Source organism: Seriola aureovittata, chromosome 12, assembly GCF_021018895.1.
Source record: "Seriola aureovittata isolate HTS-2021-v1 ecotype China chromosome 12, ASM2101889v1, whole genome shotgun sequence".
Classification (NCBI taxonomy): domain Eukaryota; kingdom Metazoa; phylum Chordata; class Actinopteri; order Carangiformes; family Carangidae; genus Seriola; species Seriola aureovittata.
In genome coordinates this window covers 12,093,320-12,114,093 of record NC_079375.1, presented here as the reverse complement: position 1 = coordinate 12,114,093, position 20,774 = coordinate 12,093,320, and the positions used below count along the sequence as shown (strand labels likewise).

Genomic DNA, 20,774 nt, shown 5'->3' with positions numbered 1-20,774 from the left:
ATAGCGCTACTTATTTGATGCTTATTTGTAAGCTCTGGATGAATAGAATCTGATATTTTCATTATGTGATCTCATCAGAGCCCCAGTCAGCTTTCTTCAACAAGGAGTCGGTTCAAAAGGAGGTGAAAGCCACTCTCTCCCAGAAAGCCACTCTGAGCTGTGAGGTTTCTGATTCTAAGACTGAGGTGAAATGGTACAAGGATGGCAAGCTGCTGACTTCCAGCAAGACAATCCATGCAGAGTCGAAGGGCAAAAGTCGCCAGCTGGTGATTGACATTCTGGAGAAGAAGGATGCCGGGGAGTACATCTGTGAGGCTGGGTCTGAGAAGTTGGTCTTTAAACTCCATGTGGCAGGTAGGGGCAAGGACAGGCTTATAGTTTTGCTCTTGATTGATGTGCTAAACAGGTATTGCAGATGTTAACATATCGGTGGACATGGAAAAAGTTTTGGTCATTCACATTCATGGTCTCCTCCACAGACACACATGTCCAGTCTGCATTCTCTAATAAGGAGTCAGTCCAGAAGGAGGTGAAAGCCACTCTCTCCCAGAAAGCTACTCTGAGCTGTGAGGTAGCTGATACCAAGACAGAGGTGAAATGGTTCAAGGATGGCAAGCTGCTGACTTCCAGCAAGACAATCCATGCAGAGTCAAAGGCCAAGAGTCGCCAGCTGGTGATCGACAGCGTTGAGAAGAAGGATGCTGGAGAGTACATCTGTGAGGCTGGGACTGAGAAGTTGGCCTTTAAAGTACATGTGGAAGGTATGGAGAATACATATTATTTAATTACTACCAAATAAAGATTATTAAATTAGAACTTGTCATTGGTAGACTTATTGGTAGACACCTCATAACTCAAATAAACATTTTAGTTTTGTTGTTTCTCTCTTTCAATAATAATACATACACAATATGAAAATTAAAACTCACTGGAAGAATGGAAAAACATTTTATTTTCAAAAGGTGACCAAGTCTTATGCTATCTTGTTTTTTTTATAGAGATAAGAAAAAACATTTACTGTGAAACTGGTGGATTTGTGTTTTCTATTTGCGTTGTCTTCTCCTTTTTTTTGGCTGCATTGTTGGTTGCTTCAGTTCGAGGTATTTGTTATGCCTTGCTCAGATGTTGAAAGTCCAGCATTGGCTTAGATTCTTACATTAGTAGGTGATAATAATATCTTGGGTTTTGTCGTCGTCGTTGTTGTTGTCTTGTATGATTTGTTTTGGTGAGGCTGCTTTGATATCTTGTGTCTCTGCTGTTTGTCAGGTCCTGTGTTGTAATTTGGTCTTTCAGTCAGAAAGAATCGTTGTTGATGTCACAATTGTGCCTCTCTGTGGCTGCCTTCAGATAAATAATCTGCTTTCACTTTGTGACTGCAAACTTCTATGTAGTTGTTTCCCTCAGCTTTATAGGCTTAAATAGACTTTGTGGCTCTGTGTTCTGCATCTGTAAAGTTCGCTTACATGTGTTCAGTTCATCCAGAGCAGTGTTCGTGTTGTGGTTTTAAAGTAGTCCGTTTTTGTATCGGTAATTCTATTCCCACACTCACGTCTACAGAAATCCGGGCTAAATCTGCTTTCCTCAACAAGGAGTCAGTCCAAAAGGAAGTGAAAGCCACTCTTTCCCAGAAAGCCACTCTGAGCTGTGAGGTAGCTGATAACAAGACAGAGGTGAAATGGTACAAAGATGGCAAGCTGCTGAGTCCCAGCAGAACAGTTCACTCGGAATCAAAGGGCAAGACTCGTCAACTCGTGATGGACGGCATAGAGAAAAAAGATGCAGGGGAGTACATCTGTGAAGTCGGAACAGAAAAACTGGCATTTAAAGTACTAGTGACAGGTATGAGAACATTAAAGGGAATGGTATGTGTCAGAGGAATATGACTTGTGCAAAGCTGTCTGAAGATTTCAGGTGAATCAGAACAAAGTTGAAAAACAGCTGCAGTGGAGGATTTGAATCTTTAGTTTGGCTTAAATGTTGTTTTGGGCTGAATTGTTATGTTACTGTTATCACACATATTTGTGCATATTGTTCATATATAATCGTTTTTATGTAGCTGCACAGTACTATTTGCTGGTCTCAGCTATAATGCACATTTGTCCACTTAATCTCGGTTGACGTTTTCCCGGTTATGTTTGTTGTTAAATAACATTTTCCATTATTACCTTTTCAGAGATTCAGCTGAAGTCGGCCTTCTCTAACAAGGAGTCTATCCAAAAGGAGGTGAAAGCCACTCTCTCCCAGAAAGCCATTTTAAGCTGTGAGGTAGCTGATACCAAGACAGAGGTGAAATGGTACAAGGATGGCAAACTGTTGACTTCCAGTAAGACAATCCATGCAGAGTCAAAGGCCAAGAGTCGGCAGCTGGTGATAGACAGTGTGGAGAAGAAGGATGCTGGAGAGTACATCTGTGAGGCTGGGACTGAGAAGTTGACCTTCAAGATACAGGTGGCAGGTAGGAGGAATAAGATATTGCTAGTATTTCTTATGTAAAAGAGTATGCAAATGTGAATTAAATATGTGTGATTTGTTATGTAGCACTGTGTTGATTTTTTCTGTTTTGTTCCCCAGTTTGCATTTCATCATTAAGCCTGCTCATTGCAATTGAAAGGTTTTGGCTGTGTCTTTGTATTTGGGGTCGACTGATATGTTGTCATTTGTTGACATCACATTTTGTTATTTACTCGCCAGAAACCCTAGCTGGCTTCTCGAATAAGGAGTCAGTCCAGAAGGAGGTGAAAGCCACTCTCTCTCAGAAAGCCACTTTGAGCTGTGAGGTTTCTGATTCCAAGACAGATGTGAAATGGTACAAGGATGGCAAACTGCTGACTTCCAGCAAAGCAGTTCACATGGAGTCAAAGGGCAAGAGTCGTGAGTTGGTGATTGAAAAAATGGAGAAAAAAGATGCTGGAGAATACACCTGTGAGGCTGGAACAGAGAAGCTGGTATTTAAGCTGCAAATGACAGGTACAAATATATTTTAAACATAATTCATTTTGTCGCACGATTAATAAGAAAGCTACTGAAAATTAGTTCTTATCTCTCTGCAGAAGCAGCTGTCAAGTTCCAGAAGAAGTCCGTCAAGGACACATATACTGTTCAAGCAAGTGAAAACATTGTTTTGACCATTTTGCTGACCACAGAGAGTGGTAGTGTGAAGTGGTTTAGAGATGGTGTGGAGGTCAAGGAGAGCAGCAAGTATGAAATGAAAAAAGATAGCCGTTCTCGTACCCTGATAGTAAAATCCACCGAAGCCAAAGACAGTGGAATATACTCCTGTCAAACTGCTAATGACAAACTGGAGTTCAAAGTTCAGGTTAAAGGTAGGACATAGAAAAGTTTATAACCTGATAATTGCTGCATAGACCTTTGCAGATGCCAGATTGTGTTTTAATATCTAATTTCTCTGTTTCGTTTCAGAATTAGCTTTGAAGTTTGTTGTACCCTTGAAATCTGTTGATGTGGAGTTGGGAGGTACAATTAGCCTGATGTGTGAACTAAATCAAGCCTCAGGGGATGTTGTCTGGCACCATGATGGTCGTGAGATTAAACCTGGAGGCAGGTTCTGTGTCAGGACAGATGGTGCTAAGCGGGTTCTCACTGTGACTGGCATGTCTAAGGAAGATGAAGGAGAATACAGCTGTGAATGTCGAAATGATAAGACCTCTGCTAAAGTTTCCTCCAAAGGTAATTCATCACTTAATTAAAATTGGAATCCAATGGAAAAATCAAAAATTCACAGTTTCACAGCTGAAACTTTTTTTTTCATATAATTGGGCTTGATTTGTTGTCACTCATTCCTTTCAGCACCCAGACTAGTGAGGCTGACCACCAAACTCAACAATGTGGTTGCAATGGAGGGAAAAGACGCAATTTTCAAGTGCGCTGCCACCCCAGCAGATGTCAGCATTAAGTGGTTCCACAACAATATACCCATCACTGCTGGGCCTAAGTATAAGATTGAGCATGGCGGCAACACTCACTCACTCACCATCAGTGCTGTCACCCAAAAAGATGCTGGAGAGATTAGTGTTGATGCAGAAGGCAAAAGCTGCAAAGCTACCTTACAAGTGCAACGTAAGAAGTGCATTTATTGTTAAAATATCTATTTTAAGTAGCATAATTTCCTCATTAACGTAAACATTTCTGTGCGCCCCAATCAGATGAGCCAGTGACATTCAAGAAAAAGCTAGAAAACCTGACAGTGGAGGAGCAGAGTGAAGTGAAGCTGGAGGTGGAGCTCAGTAAGGCATCCGATGAAGTCAGGTGGATGAAGAACAGCGTAGTGCTGCAGCCTGCGGGAAACCTGGAGATTCGGGTAGATGGAGTCAAGCAGACTCTGGTCTTCAGGAGTGTGACCCATGCTGACCGTGGGATCTACTCCTGTGAAACTCTGGATGACAAGACCCAGGCCAAACTCAGCGTTGAGAGTAAGATTTATCCACAGTCACATTTGTTTTAAGAAACAGTAAACAGTATACGAGGATATACCTTAACCTTAAAAAAAGAATGTCATTCTCCAGTGATGTGTTTTGAACCCTTGCCTGCATGCTTACACTCCAACATTTCCTCCTCCTCCCTTCAGTGAAGAAGATCCAGGTAATTAAGGGCCTAACAGAAACCAAGGCACATGAGACAGAGACAGTAACACTTGAGGTAGAACTCAGCCAGGCTGATGTCGAAGGCTCCTGGACCAGGGATGGAGCCAAGTTAAAGTCAGGGGCGACCTGTCGTATCACAGCCCTGGCAAAGAAGCACGCCCTTACATTGTCCAATCTCAAGAGGGAGGATGCAGGAACTATTGCATTCCAGGCAGATGGTGTCCATACTTCTGGCAAACTGATTGTCACAGGTAAGGGCTACTTCCTTTTAGTATGTCTAGTCCTCTGTTGGTAGGGTCTTGGCAGACCAGTCTTAATTTGCTATATATTCGTAGTACTAATTCCACCTCAAGAATAGCTTCATGCTAGAGTCCACGTTTTTACTCAATTGTTTTACTCTTTTTTAGAACCGCCTGCTATGATCTCCAAGCCCATTATGGATGTCAGTGTTCCTGAGAAGGAGAAGGTTACTTTTGAATGTGAAGTGTCCAGAACAAATGCAGATGTTAAATGGTTCAAGGTGAGAAATTACTATTTGAATTGCTGTCTGCAGAGTAAAATAATAAGACTGAAAAAGTGCAAACCAAGTTTAACCTTTTGAAAAAATGATTAATCTTCAGAATGATGTGGAACTGAAACCAGGGAAAAACTTTAGCATCCATTCCTTGGGCCGAAAGCGCACTTTGGTCATCAGCAAGTGCACCCCTGACGATACAGGCACTTACATCTGCCGCACTACTGATGATAACACCTCTGCCAAGCTCACTGTTCATGGTAAATATTACTCCTGTCATGAAGCTCACAAATCACTCAGGTACTATTATTTAGAGTATAGTATAACAATTTCCAGTATATAAAACCTCTTAAATCGTTTCCCTGCAGCCAGAGATATCAAGATCATTAAGAAACTGGAAGATGTGGAGGTGATGGAGAAGGAAAGTGCTACATTTGTCTGTGAAATCTCACATGATGAAGTGGACTGTCAGTGGTACAAAGGAAGTACTAAACTCAAAGTCGTTGGCAATATCAAGATGAGACAAGAGGGTAAGGTCGCAAGCAATTAGAAAATAAATAATAATCTACCTGTGCATCCACACAATATTGTAGACTTTACCTGAATAATTATTATGACTAATACGGAATTTTTGTTTACTCTGAGCTGTCATGTGTCTTTTTCCAGGCCGAACATATGTACTGCTGTTTAAGTCCGTTTCCCCAGAGGATATGGGCGAGATTAAATTCACAGCTGAGAAGGCCTCTTCAACTGCAAAACTAAAAGTGAAAGGTAAACAAATAAATGTGTTATGCACTGAAATCACATAACAGCAAATATTGTGTAGTATATATGGTATACTGTATTGTTGCATGGATTCGTTTTTTTTTGTGTTTTATTTATTTATTTAACAGAGACAGTGCCATTTAACATAGTTCCAAAACAAAGCATGAAACTGATGTGTTGCACAGAGTTTATAGCTACTGCTAATTTTCAACTCTTGTCCCTTGTTGGGCTTTTACCTGTGCAGTTAAACATTATGTTGCAATGTTCAGATGTGGTTGCAAATGGATTCTTTATTCATATTGACAAAAGCTGTCAGAAAGTTGCAAACAATTAAATATCCTGCACATTCTAATCTTTACTTTCTTCTAAATTAAATCAATTAAACTGCTGTAGATTGATCACCATGCTATGCAGAAGTGTTTGCATGCACTTTTCTGGGTGATTTTATAAACTGATCTCAACATTTCAACTAGTTTACTGAACCAAATGTAAAAGGTCACACTAGAGTTTAATGAAATGTTCTCTTGCTAAAAGAGTTGATGCGTTGCATCATTCTGATAGTATTTAGTCCGGTGAGATAGAAAATCCAGTTGCAACTTGCATTTACATTGTTATGCTTCATTGAGGGCTGATGGCAAAGGGAACACAACTCTTTTGGTGTCTTACCAGCTGAGGTTTAGGTTTATTTCTCAGAGGCTTTGTCATAGCTGTCTTTCTTGACTGAATTTAGGTAAGCATCTGTGTGATGGTTTTTACAGATTACATCATTAGTCCAGTGATGTTGGACATTTTGGGATCATTTAATGATTGGATATCTTGAGATGTATAAGAGAAAACTACCTGTCTCTACATAAATCAATTGTAGATAGCTTTGCTATCAGTTGACCATGGCCTGTTATACGTTGCATCAGTTTTGCTGGATGCAATCAAACAGCAACTGATATATAAACAAAAAATGACTGGCACACAGTGATTCCTATTTAATGTAGTGTGTCACTATCTGCTTTGGAAAAAATATTCGAACTGATGATGCATCAAAAGCATTAATGTGCTATTACATTTCAGCCCCATTTGCTCTGGCTGTAGCATAATTCATTTATGAATATTGCCTGTCCTATAGTGCGCTTAGGCAAGGGCTTTTGCAAGGCTTTGGTATTCGTAGCCTTTAATGTTCCTTTGTGGCATACATGATAGTTTTCATTGATTCAGTGTTATTGTTACTGTAGAGCTGCCTGTCAAGTTTGTGAAGAGACTCAGGGATAAGATAGCGATGTATAAGCATCGTGGTCATCTTGAATGCCAAGTGTCACGTGCCAGTGCGATGGTGAAGTGGTACAAGAACAAGATGGAGATCAAACCCAGCAAGAAGTACGAGATCAAAAGTGAGGATGTGTACCGAAAACTCACCATCAATGAGGTCGAGTCCGGGGACGAAGACACATATACCTGTGACGCCTCTGATGACAAGACATCCTGTAAACTGCTTGTAGAAGGTAACACGATGGAAGATGACAAAGGTTAATTGTAAACTTAGTGTCAGCTTTAGCAATTTTAGGGTATTGATGCGTATGAGTGTGTAAATACATATACAAGTATTTACACAGAAAAAGCCATCAGACTCACAGTCAATGAGGTATCCATTTGTCTGTCTATCTATCTGAAATGATTAAGTATCGTACTAATGAGGAATATGGGAACATTTTGTCGATTGCCTATTTTGCAACAAGCGTGACCTACTAAATGAATTAACAGAAATTGGTATGTCAGATTATTTGTGTAAGAAATTAACAAAACTGTATTACCACTGCTGGTGAAGTAATCCATGCAGGTGTTTTCAATTACTCTGACTGATTAGACATGTGTGAGGTCATGGCAGTTCAGTCCATGGACAAAGAATAGGACTTTTTCACAGAAGACATTTTGACATGTCACAGTAGGGCAAGTACAGGTGTAAAAAATAGATTTAATGATGGCCAAATTCCACTTAGTTGCTTGGTTTTGGCGTGCAGGTATTGTGCATGCTGGCTCACTGTCACACTGTCATGACTCACTAGGACACTTGAATAGTAACAAGCCATCGTTAATGTTATTAGTAACTCCTGCGCTATTCCTACTATGACAAGTCAAATTATGTGCAGTATTCCTGTGCTGGCAAGAGCAACAAAACACACAGGAGAGTGAGATGTCGCCAAAATACCTGAAAACACTTGTAACACAAGTGTTTAAAGGCATTAAAATAGGACAAAATTTGTTCCTAGCAGAGGATTTACATTGGCCATCAAGTTTATGATGCATTATCATGCCTCCGTGTCAACGACAGCCAAGGCCGGAGGCATTATGTTTTCAGGTTGTTCATCTGTCCCATTCTTGTGAACTCAGTATCTAAGTAACGCCTTTAGGGAACTTCTTCAAATTTGGCACAAACATTCATTTGGACTCAAGGATGAACTGATTATATTTTGGTGGTCAAAGGTCAAAGTTCAAGGTCACAGTGATGTCACCTTCTTGTGAATGCAATATATCGGGAATGCCCAGAGGGAATTTCATTGCATATGGCACAAACATTCAATTGGACTCAACTTCAATGGGACATCATGATGTTCTGCGAGAACACTTCTGGCCATTATTCAGTGCTGCAGGGTGGTAATTGTAGTTTCATTAGGAAATGATACGTCGCTGGAAATGACCAATGAACTGTTGGGCCAATCACAAAACATTATTCAAAGAATACTATAATTTGTCAAATTTGTATCCTACCTCTTTGAATGACAAAAAATAAAGTTAGGTTTAAGTTTTTGCAAATAGACTTCTATGGCACAGGTAAAATATTGGATGCCATTTTTCTCACCACTAGTGTTTGACAATAACGTAAAATATATGGGATTTGCAATTTGATACGGGTGTTTAAAAAAGGATAAACCAATAGTATGGTCCTTTACTATAAATCAAAATTACTTTTATTTTATGAAATAATTTAATTGATTTCGAACTAAACCATTCTCTTTTCATGATCCCTCCAGAGCAGTCCATCAGCATTGTGCGGGAGCTTAGTTCAGTAGAAGTGACAGAACCCTTTGCAGCTGTTTTTGAAGTTGAAATCAGTATGGAACTGGTGAAACCTCCTGTATGGACTCTCAATGGAGTTGCTGTGCAGGAGAGTGCTGATGCTGAAATGGAAAAAGAGGGCACTATGCACCGTCTCACTTTCAAAAAGACCAAAGAATCGATGACAGGACCTGTGCAGTTTACAGCTGGGAAGAGCAAATCTCTTGCCCAGCTCACAGTCAAAGGTAAATATGTTCAACCACATGTTAGTACAGTAGGTGCTTATAATCATTTATATACTGCAAAACTATTATAGGCAAATCTAATCAGATATTGTTCCTCACATTTAGAGCGTCCGCTTGAGATTGCAGAGCCCATGAAAGATGTGAAGGCGAAGGAGAAAAGCTCAGCCATACTCTCGTGCAAGTTCTCCGCATCACCCAAAGACGTTAAATGGTTTAAAGGACAGGAACCTCTGGCAGCATCAGACAAGTATAACATGAAGCAAGACGCTACGAGGGCTCAACTTACCATTCAAAAGTTAACTGGGGAGGACAGCGGAGAGTACCGCTGTCAATCTGGACCTGCTGAGACCAAAGGCACACTTACTGTTGAAGGTACAGTGCACACCTTTGAATACCACAGAAAATACAACAGTTCACATCACATCACATAAAGCATCTGTTTTCAAATGGTTTTGGACTAAAGTGGTCTTTAAACTAAAACTACTGTCTTGCTTCTTCTGTCTAGTGCGTGAAATTAAATTCACCAAGCATTTGGCTGACACGGAGGTTGATGAAGATAGTGATGCAGTGTTCACATGTGAGATAAACTATGCAGACGAAGAGGCACAGTGGCTTCTGAATGACAAGGTGCTCTTCACTAATGAAGTCAACACCATCACTCATGAGGGGAAGGTTCACAAGCTCATGCTGAAGAACTTGGCACCTAAGGATGGGGGGACTATCACCTTTCAAGTACGCAAGGTGAAAGAGTCTGTTACGCTTAAAGTTAAAGGTAAGAACTATCAATCACTAATTATTTAGAACACAAAAAAAGATTTCTCATTCAACTTCATGACAGGAACAAAGTTTCTCAGTTACATAACATTTCATAAGATCATTTTACTGCCAGAAGCCAGGAGTAATCAGATTACTTACCTGAAAATAAATATTGGGAATAACCAGAGTCAACCAAAAAGATGAAAGCATAATATACTCATAGGCCATTCTTCACTTTCTGAATTGCCCTGCAGAGAAGCGTGCTGTGTTCCTCAAGTCTTTAGATGATGTCATTGGAGAGGAGAAAGGCATGATAACTTTGGCGTGTGAGGCGTCTAAGCCCAGGGTTACTCCCGCTTGGAGGAAAGAAGGTAAAGTCTTGAAGGCTGGACCAAAGTATGAGCTCCTTCACACAGGCAAGTCTTTGGGACTGATCATCAAGGACGTCACCAAAGACGATGCTGGGGAGTACAGTTGTGATCTTGGAACTGAGGTTTCAAAAGCAAAGGTCACTGTGAGAGGTTGGTGCTGTTGTTTGAGATATACAGTTTTACAGTCTCAGCCTGGATACACATCGATTTGTTTGGCATCTTCACCACCTTATGTTCTCTGTCCCAAATTTAGAGATCGGCATTGGAATTACCAAATGGCTGAAGTCAGCTGAGGTGAATGAGGGAGAGACATGCAGCTTTGAGTGCATCCTGTCCCGTGAGAGCACAGATGAGTGCTCATGGACTGTTAATGGCCAAACCATTTCAAAAGGAGGCCGTTTTGAAGTCACCAGCAAAGGCCGCAAGTACATACTAACCATTAAGGATGTCACACCTGCTGATGCTGGTGAGGTAGTCTTCAACATTAAAGACCTGAGCTCTAAAGCAACATTAACAGTTGAAGGTAAGCTACATACATGTTTTTAAGAGGCCTAGACAAAGGTGCAAAAAAATTAAGGTGTTGAAATAAACCTGTCATCATCCCTCGGTGCAGGCAAAGCTTCATCTGTGTCCAAAGCACTGCAGAACGTTAGTGCTGTTCAAGGGGAGGATGCAGTATTTACCTGTGAGGTGACACAGGCTAGTTCCACTGTAAAGTGGGCCAAGGAAGGCAAAGCCATCAGAAAGAGCCAGAGGTATGACATCAGCCAAGAGGATAAGGTCATGAAGCTCATCATCCATAATGTCTCTGCTCAAGACTCTGGAGAGTACAGCTGTGAAGTTGTTGGAGGTGCAACCACCAAAGCCCAACTTGAAATAAAGGGTAAGACTGAAATTACTAATTAATTAATCTTGGACTGTGTGAGCATTTAAGAGACTTAACCTATGCCAACACTTGTGCAGACAATGGTTAATCAGTATATTAAAATTAGAATCAGTTCAGGGGTAATTTTATTTTCTGAAATCATAGAGTAATCTTGCAATTTCAAACTGTGCCCACAAATTTAGTGAGGTTGTTCTCTTTTTACAGAGCCAGTCCATAACTTCACTGAAGCACTGAAGGACAGCCAAGCAGATGAGAAGAGCTCTGTGACCCTGCAGTGTGCAACGGCTCAAACCCCATCCACCGTGATATGGCTGAAAGGTCACACAGAGCTCAAGGCTGGAGGTCGATATGAGATGTCCCAGAAAGAGAGGGTGTTAACTCTCACCATCAAACACTTGGAGGAGAAAGACACTGATATCTACACTTGTGACGTGGGCACTGCTAAGACCATAGCAAAGGTGACAATTAAAGGTAAGGATTTAAGTGTCTTGTCAAGTTTTTGTCTTACATAGCTGATTAGCTTTATGAATTCTTTTTAAAGAGTTAATTGAATAAAAATATTAAGAATGTCTCATGTTTGGAAGATACAATAAGGGTATAATATGGAAGAAAATAAATACTGCTAAGTCATTATTACTTAGCATGTGCTTAGAATAGAATTTGTAAACATTCATAGATTAATATAAAGTAGGGAACCTCAATATCAGACATCTAAAAATGGAATATTTTTTTTGAAGGATTAACCTGTGATGATGCATTTTGCATGTCTTTCTTTGCAACATCTATTGAAGGCCGTCAAAATCTCAAGCTCCTGCATTCAGTATTATTTCGTGCCTGTTTAAGTTTGGTCATGCCACAGAAAGTGAATGCTGTATGACTTAGCTCATAGTTTGGTTTGGTCTCACTTTAAAGGCCACTCTGTGGTTATTGTGGAAAGACCACAGGATGTTCATTGTTTTGAAGGGGAATCTGCTACATTTGTTTGCCGTGTCAGTCCTACTGATCTACCTAATGTACAGTGGTGCTTAGGTCCCACCCCTTTACAGCCAAGCCCCCTGAGTGATATTCAGGTTCTAGACGGGGGTATCCGTTCTCTTACCGTGAGAGAGTTGACTCCTGGGGACTCAGGCACCATCTCTGTGGTTGCCGGGGATCAGAAAGTATATGCGTCCCTTGATGTCAGAGGTAATTGATACAATTCCTAAGCACTTACAAATCTACTTAAAGTGTGGATTTGTCAAAATGCCATAGATTAGTGGAATTGTTACTACATCTTTTGTAATTTCCAATAGAAAATGGTTCTCAGTGTCTTGCTTTGCGATTGTATTACTGAAGGATCTGCTTTGCATCTCTATTGTCATTGTCTTGGGATTTGTGTGATTAAGAGACTGATTGTACATCCACAAATTGTAAACGACATCATTCAGTATGTGCAAAACCTTTCCCGAAATGTATTGTCTTGTTATGCAAGGACTGCTCACTGCCTAAATTAATGTTTCCTATGTTAGTAATCCTTTGTGCATTTCAAAAGGATTTCATCATGTAGTATTGTAATGACAGTTTGTTCATCAATAGGAACACCAGCCCAAGCTAGAGAAATGTTTGGGTTCTGAAGGCTGCTGATGGACAACAGGAGCATGTCACCATCTATCATCTTCTTCTCTAATCATTTTCCACCCTCCATCACAACCCAACAACATGCAACACCCAGTTTTATATAATCAAATCATTGTTCCTTTCATTTTAGCCCTGCCAGCCAGTTTCAAAGAAAAACTCAAGAACCAGGATAGAAAAGAAGGGGAGAGTGTGACACTGTCTTGCGCGTTATCAAAACCTGCGGCTAACGTTCAGTGGAAGAAAGGCTCTGAAATCCTCGAAGGTGGAGAGAAGTATGAGATGAAGCAGAAGGACACCTGTTTGGAACTTCAAATTAAGGATTTGAAGGTTGAAGATAGTGGAGATTACTCTTGTGTCTGTGGAGACCAGAAGACATCTGCAACTGTGAAAGTCAATGGTATGGATTCATGAAGTCTTTTTCCGCAAGTTTCTGGAAAAGTTTTATAATTACAGAAAACAAGTGATTATGTTGTATTTCCCAAAAGAATTCCACTTGTTTTGCCTTGTACAGCATTACCGCCGACCTTCACACAGAAGCTGAAGAGCCAGGAGGCCGATGAGGGAGTCAGCGTTACTCTGCAGTGTGAGCTCTCTAAACCTGGAGTCCCAGTGGAGTGGAAGAAGGGAACACAGGTCCTGAAGTCTGGAGAAAAATACCAGATGAAGCAGAAAGCCTCTGTGAATGAACTCCTGATCAACAAGGTGGTGCCAGAAGACAGTGGAGACTACAGCTGTGTGTGTGGAGATCAGAAGACCACAGCCAGCCTCAAGATCAAGGGTAGGAAGAGGATTTTCAAATAGTCAGTTAGAGTAACATTTCTAAGAAGAACAAGCTATTTCTATATACATATTTAGACATGTTTAGTTAGGGGCCTTTGTGTCTTCAGGGTTTGCAACTTGTCCGTGTTTGCCTTTTGTGTTTTGTGCTTGTTTTTTGTACTGTTTTTCTGTAAATATTTTTCAGTATTTTATTTTATGGCATGCCACTGACTGCTAACCAACTAACAAATGCTCAGCCCAACCAGTGACCTTCAAACACAAGTTGGAGAGTCAGGAAGCCGAGGAAGGCGCCGGCGTTACTCTGGAGTGTGAGCTCTCTAAACCCGGAGTGCCAGTGGAGTGGAAGAAGGGAACACAGGTCCTGAAGTCTGGAGAAAAATACCAGATGAAGCAGAAAGCCTCTGTGAATGAACTCCTGATCAACAAGGTGGTGCCAGAAGACAGTGGAGACTACAGCTGTGTGTGTGGAGAGCAGAAGACCACAGCCAGCCTCAAGATCAATGGTAGGAAGAGGATTTTCAAATAGTCAGTTAGAGTAACATTTCTAAGAACAGCTATTTCTATGTACATGTTTAGACATGTTTACTTAGGAGTCTTTATAGCTTCAGGGCCTGCAAATTGTCAGTTTTTGCCTTTTGTTTTTATTTTTTTCTGTACGATTTTTGTATAAACATTTTTAATATTTTATGTTATGGCATGCCACTGACTGCTAATCACCTAAAAATGCTCAGCCCAACCAGTGACCTTCAAACACAACTTGAAGAGCCAGGAGGCCGATGAGGGAGTCAGCGTTACTCTGCAGTGTGAGCTCTCTAAACCTGGAGTCCCAGTGGAGTGGAAGAAGGGAACACAGGTCCTGAAGTCTGGAGAAAAATACCAGATGAAGCAGAAAGCCTCTGTGAATGAACTCCTGATCAACAAGGTGGTGCCAGAAGACAGTGGAGACTACAGCTGTGTGTGTGGAGATCAGAAGACCACAGCCAGCCTCAAGATCAAGGGTAGGAAGAGGATTTTCAAATAGTCAGTTAGAGTAACATTTCTAAGAAGAACAAGCTATTTCTATATACATATTTAGACATGTTTAGTTAGGGGCCTTTGTGTCTTCAGGGTTTGCAACTTGTCCGTGTTTGCCTTTTGTGTTTTGTGCTTGTTTTTTGTACTGTTTTTCTGTAAATATTTTTCAGTATTTTATTTTATGGCATGCCACTGACTGCTAACCAACTAACAAATGCTCAGCCCAACCAGTGACCTTCAAACACAAGTTGGAGAGTCAGGAAGCCGAGGAAGGCGCCGGCGTTACTCTGGAGTGTGAGCTCTCTAAACCCGGAGTGCCAGTGGAGTGGAAGAAGGGAACACAGGTCCTGAAGTCTGGAGAAAAATACCAGATGAAGCAGAAAGCCTCTGTGAATGAACTCCTGATCAACAAGGTGGTGCCAGAAGACAGTGGAGACTACAGCTGTGTGTGTGGAGAGCAGAAGACCACAGCCAGCCTCAAGATCAATGGTAGGAAGAGGATTTTCAAATAGTCAGTTAGAGTAACATTTCTAAGAACAGCTATTTCTATGTACATGTTTAGACATGTTTACTTAGGAGTCTTTATAGCTTCAGGGCCTGCAAATTGTCAGTTTTTGCCTTTTGTTTTTATTTTTTTCTGTACGATTTTTGTATAAACATTTTTAATATTTTATGTTATGGCATGCCACTGACTGCTAATCACCTAAAAATGCTCAGCCCAACCAGTGACCTTCAAACACAACTTGGACAGTCAGGAAGCCGAGGAAGGCGCCGGCGTTACTCTGCAGTGTGAGCTCTCTAAACCTGGAGTCCCAGTGGAGTGGAAGAAGGGAACACAGGTCCTGAACTCTGGAGAAAAATACCAGATGAAGCAGAAAGCCTCTGTGAATGAACTCCTGATCAACAAGGTGGTTCCAGAAGACAGTGGAGACTACAGCTGTGTGTGTGGAGACCAGAAGACCACAGCCAGCCTCAAGATCAAGGGTAGGAAGAGGATTTTCAAATAGTCAGTTAGAGTAACATTTCTAATAACAGCTTTTTCTATATACATATTTAGACATGTTTGACATGGCTTCAGAGCGTGCAAATTATCCATGTTTGCCTTTTATGGTTGTCTGTGTACCATTCTTATATAAACATTTTAAATATTTTATTTTATGGCATGCCACTGACTGCTAACCAACTAACAAATGCTCAGCCCAACCAGTGACCTTCAAACACAAGTTGGAGAGTCAGGAAGCCGAGGAGGGAGCCGGCGTTACTCTGCAGTGTGAGCTCTCTAAACCTGGAGTCCCAGTGGAGTGGAAGAAGGGAACACAGGTCCTGAAGTCTGGAGAAAAATACCAGATGAAGCAGAAAGCCTCTGTGAATGAACTCCTGATCAACAAGGTGGTGCCAGAAGACAGTGGAGACTACAGCTGTGTGTGTGGAGAGCAGAAGACCACAGCCAGCCTCAAGATCAATGGTAGGAAGAGGATTTTTAAAGAGTTGGGACATGGAATGTTTTTGAAAAAACCTTATGTAATAGGTTTTTATTTGTACATATTTAGACACATTTTATAATGGAGTCTACATAACATTGTAGATTGCACCTCATCAGCGTTTGTCTTTATATTCTATGTCTGCTTATGGCGCGACTGCAACAGCAGGGCCAGCCCTATAATTGTGAATTTCCCTGACTGACTGACTGATTGACTCAGTGATTAAGTTGAGTGATCATAGTTCCACCATTGGTCAGCCAAATGCCACCTGACTGAGTCGGAGTTTCCCCATTGGCCGATGCACTTTCAAAATGAATTGGCACAAACTGTTTCTATTAGGGGGGTGTTTACAGCTTACAGTTTAACAGCCTGCATTGTTGCCAATTTAGAGCATTTGTTTTTAGATTTAGAAACACGTAGCAACAAATCTAATGACTTTTTGGACAAATCTTGGCTACTTAGAACAGACTGGCTTGGACGTTAACATGTAGTCTAAATTGGTCTTGTTATAGTCACTATTTCAAACTTGGTCTGTTGTCTGACAGCAGAAAGAAAAACATGTGAACGAGAACAGCTTTATTGGAAATTCGGCTGTATTAAAACACTGTATATGTGAGCATAGAGAGTAGGAGAGAAGCAAACAGATAAAGGTCTGAAACAAGGCTGACATGAGGCAGAATGCAAATAGGATGCAATGATGTCAGTTATTTAAAGCAATTCCACAACAGTTTTCAGCTATCTCCTCAATTTCGCACATTGACAATACGCAGTCCAGCCAAATACTAGGTTTTGACCAAGTCTTGCTTGTGTTATACATTTTTTGAAAGGTTTTATGTTGCCACATGACACTGACCACTAATCAAATAAAAAAATGCTCAGCCCAACCAGTGACCTTCAAACACAAGTTGGAGAGTCAGGAAGCCGAGGAAGGCGCCGGCGTTACTCTGCAGTGTGAGCTCTCTAAACCCGGAGTCCCAGTGGAGTGGAAGAAGGGAACACAGGTCCTGAAGTCTGGAGAAAAATACCAGATGAAGCAGAAAGCCTCTGTGAATGAACTCCTGATCAACAAGGTGGAGCCAGAAGACAGCGGAGACTACAGCTGTGTGTGTGGAGACCAGAAGACCACAGCCAGCCTCAAGATCAAGGGTAGGAAGAGGATTTTCAAATAGTCAGTTAGAGTAACATTTCTAATAACAGCTTTTTCTATATACATATTTAGACATGTTTGACATGGCTTCAGAGCTTGCAAATTATCCATGTTTGCCTTTTATGGTTGTTTGTGTACCATTCTTATATAAACATTTTAAATATTTTATTTTATGGCATGCCACTGACTGCTAACCAACTAACAAATGCTCAGCCCAACCAGTTACCTTCAAACAGAAGTTGGAGAGTCAGGAAGCCGAGGAAGGCGCCGGCGTTACTCTGCAGTGTGAGCTCTCTAAACCTGGAGTCCCAGTGGAGTGGAAGAAGGGAACACAGGTCCTGAACTCTGGAGAAAAATACCAGATGAAGCAGAAAGCCTCTGTGAATGAACTCCTGATCAACAAGGTGGTGCCAGAAGACAGTGGAGACTACAGCTGTGTGTGTGGAGATCAGAAGACCACAGCCAGCCTCAAGATCAATGGTATGAGGATAAGTGATTGGAACCTCTACAATATATTAAGATGTTCAAAATGTTATGTTATTCTTAACGTTGGAAAACGAACCAATTTCTTCCATTTTGTGTCATAACATATTTTTTGCAGGCAGTGTATTTGTTCAAATTTAATCACAGATTATTTTAAACTGTGACGTTGAATTGATAGGAATAGAATTTTATTTGATTATTTGATCTTTAAGCACTTGTATTGAAGATCTTGCTTTTGCTATGAAATTTTTGTCACTCTTTGTTTGTGGTTGTTGTCATTGTCGTTGTTGTTGTTGTTGTCTTGTTTCTGTTTGCTGGCTCATAAAATGTCAGCTTTCTTTGTAGTTGTCTAATGTCAGATTCATGAGATGTTTCCTTCACATAGTATGTGGTGAGTCAGCAGGTTGGATCCCTATGGCCATAATGCCTTTTTGGAGTTTGAATTTTTTTTCGAAGATTTTTCATCACTTCTTTCATTTTTTTCTTTTTATTACCTTACTATTTGAGAAAACAAACCCAAGAACGATGCAGCCAGAAACTGGCCATAGTACCACACACACACACACACACACACACACACACACACACACACACACACACACACACACACACACAAACACCTCACACTACACAGTTTGTCATGTTTGTTGACCTTGCTCGTTGCTCTACTTTTGTGTGTCTTATGTTATGTTCCTGTTTTTATTGGTAGTAGTGTTGATCACTAATTGGTCTTTGTGTTGTATTGTAGTTATTAGCTGTGTGTTGTGGTCCTTGCTGATTCCTCTAATTCTTGTAATATACACATTTTGAGCCATTTTGTAAGGCGATATTTAGGTTTTAGTACTCTAAATGATCAAGTATGTTACATTCTGAATTCAAATTGTTTTCTCTCAGCTGTGAAGCTGTCAGCTCCTCCTTCAGCTGCTGTACTGGAATCTAAAAGGCAGGAAACCAAGGGAACAATGGAAGGTATGGAGGGAAGGTGGCAATATGTTGGTTTGACTTACAGCTGTATGTGCTTTGTCCATCTTGATAATGGCCTTTATGGTGCCATGTGCAGGCTGTTCCTAAATCGGGCCTGTACCTTGTCGCATATACACTGTGAAATAAAAGTCTTCCTGTGGCATTATTTCCTAGTTTACCAGATGTTTTAGTTTGTGGTTTGCTTTCGATGTATAAAATGCCGCTTCTGTCTGATAATGAGATTGACTTTGAATTTTCATGTCAGTCTTTTTCCACAGTGTTTTCTTTGCAATATGTGTAAAAAATAGAAAGAACAAATAAGAACCCTTGTATTTGTGCCAATTGTGCTGGTAGCATGTTGATAGTTCGAGAATGTTGTCGGCTGTAGTCGAGTTTATGTGTGCATAGTTTAATTGTGTGCGGCATGGTTCGTTGGTGTTTACATTATATTTGTGTGGTTTCAGAAGATTGAGGGTCTTTGAATTTGTGGCAGTCATACAGCCTGTGCTCAGGTGGCAATATTAAATACTGTTTGTCTGCCAATGTCCCTGGTTGTTGCCATTACACTTTATGCAGCATTTCTATGTCCATGTCATATTTTCAGCCAAGACCCCTGAAGCTTCAGCCATAGCTGCTAAAGACAAGCACAGCAGGCAGGAGATATATGAAACAGTAGAAGGTAATTTTGTGAAGATTATCAGCTTTGCTTCTTGATTCAGCCCATGTGCATTTGTAATTAATCAGTGTGTGCAAATGGAAGCCAAAAGTGAGAAACTGGCTGAGTCTTGGATGCTGAATGGTGTCATCAGACAGAAACTTATTGGGTCATGAACTGGCTTACATTGTGTATTGTTGCTTGAGGGATTGCTTTGAGGCTAAAAATGGTTTTATCGTATCTTTATTTTTTTACCTAAAATGCAAAATTTCATCTGCCTGCTGTTAAATGTGGCTTTTTTTCCTTCCGTTAAATGTCATGATCTGTGTCATTTTTGGTGCTTATGCTGCTATTGTAGAAAAGAATATAATTTCATTCTAGAAAAATCTGTGGATTTCTTTGGTCTTTGGGTTACTGTTTGGCATGGAGGCTGACATATTGGTATGGACACATGTCTTTGTTCCCATCAGCTGCTTTTTTTAATCTTTAAGACTCATTGATTGTAAGATTTGAGTATTATATGCAGCAATGTTGTGTATTTCATAGCTGTAACTCTGCCAACCACTGGACAGACTCCTGAACAGCAGCTCCTCAAACAGGAGACTCAGAGAGATTCGCAACAGCTGAAAGTGGGAGGTGAAGGTAATGAGACACATATTTGCATGGCTTTCGTCGGATGCTGTAACGTCTGTCAACACTGGAAACGTGATTGTCCTTTGTTTTATTACAGATATGATTTCAAGCTTGTAGAAAAACACACTTAAAACCATATAAAACCAACTGGAAATACAGAGAGAGCAGGCAGTTCAGTTTGGATTTACCGTCTTTGCAGATTGTTGTGTTGCCTGCTGAATGTTTGAAATGTATAAAGAAGGTGGCTTTTGTTTTCTTACTAGCTCTCATATATGTTGCTATTATGTAAATTCCATTTTGTGTGGCAAATACTGTATTTTGTCCAGTTGTTTTAATACCTTTTTTAGTGCAAGCCTGTGTTGAATGTGGAACATGTTGATGCTGTATGTTTATGGCACTGGTCTGGTTTGGATTGTTGCTCTATGTTGGATTGCTGATAATGAGAGAAAGAGCCTTTAATTGTTTTTGCTTGTAGCTTTATTGATTTTGATTGCTTTCCACTCTCAGAGATGTTGCTTACCCTCATTTTGACCTTGACTGGGTGGACATCAACATATTTATTGTAACATAAGGACATCTGTCGATATGCCAAGTTGTAAACAGACAACAGTAAACTGCAGGTCACTGGCTCTGGCTGACAGTTGTCTTCGGGTTATGGCACTCATCACTGTAAGATTGTGAGGTTAATGTCGTGTTTTATCCCAGTTGAGAAGACTGATCCTGGAATATCTGTCAAACAAGACACCCAGAAGCAGGGGACCAAAGGGCCGAAAGAAGGTATGCAAGGATTTGAACTCTTTCTTGGCTTCCTGCTTCTT

The 20,774-nt window shown here is 40.6% G+C and overlaps 1 protein-coding gene across 1 annotated transcript in view; it reads left to right on the top strand.

Moving 5' to 3' along the window:
• The window catches only part of LOC130178832 (obscurin-like), a 58,779-nt gene that overhangs the window by 10,799 nt on the left and 27,206 nt on the right, over positions 1-20,774 (top strand). The window contains exons 12-42 of the mRNA XM_056391355.1: positions 79-354; positions 480-761; positions 1,558-1,839; positions 2,174-2,455; positions 2,692-2,967; positions 3,051-3,323; positions 3,421-3,687; positions 3,808-4,077; positions 4,164-4,430; positions 4,586-4,852; positions 5,009-5,121; positions 5,222-5,375; positions 5,484-5,645; positions 5,782-5,886; positions 7,107-7,373; positions 8,901-9,170; positions 9,276-9,542; positions 9,676-9,942; positions 10,181-10,447; positions 10,551-10,820; positions 10,911-11,180; positions 11,388-11,654; positions 12,931-13,197; positions 13,312-13,578; positions 13,817-14,083; positions 14,312-14,578; positions 14,817-15,083; positions 15,312-15,578; positions 15,793-16,059; positions 16,955-17,221; positions 17,436-17,702. Of these exons, the coding sequence (XP_056247330.1) occupies positions 79-354; positions 480-761; positions 1,558-1,839; positions 2,174-2,455; positions 2,692-2,967; positions 3,051-3,323; positions 3,421-3,687; positions 3,808-4,077; positions 4,164-4,430; positions 4,586-4,852; positions 5,009-5,121; positions 5,222-5,375; positions 5,484-5,645; positions 5,782-5,886; positions 7,107-7,373; positions 8,901-9,170; positions 9,276-9,542; positions 9,676-9,942; positions 10,181-10,447; positions 10,551-10,820; positions 10,911-11,180; positions 11,388-11,654; positions 12,931-13,197; positions 13,312-13,578; positions 13,817-14,083; positions 14,312-14,578; positions 14,817-15,083; positions 15,312-15,578; positions 15,793-16,059; positions 16,955-17,221; positions 17,436-17,702 (7,824 nt within the window). The remainder of the gene's footprint in view (positions 1-78; positions 355-479; positions 762-1,557; positions 1,840-2,173; positions 2,456-2,691; positions 2,968-3,050; positions 3,324-3,420; positions 3,688-3,807; positions 4,078-4,163; positions 4,431-4,585; positions 4,853-5,008; positions 5,122-5,221; positions 5,376-5,483; positions 5,646-5,781; positions 5,887-7,106; positions 7,374-8,900; positions 9,171-9,275; positions 9,543-9,675; positions 9,943-10,180; positions 10,448-10,550; positions 10,821-10,910; positions 11,181-11,387; positions 11,655-12,930; positions 13,198-13,311; positions 13,579-13,816; positions 14,084-14,311; positions 14,579-14,816; positions 15,084-15,311; positions 15,579-15,792; positions 16,060-16,954; positions 17,222-17,435; positions 17,703-20,774) is intronic.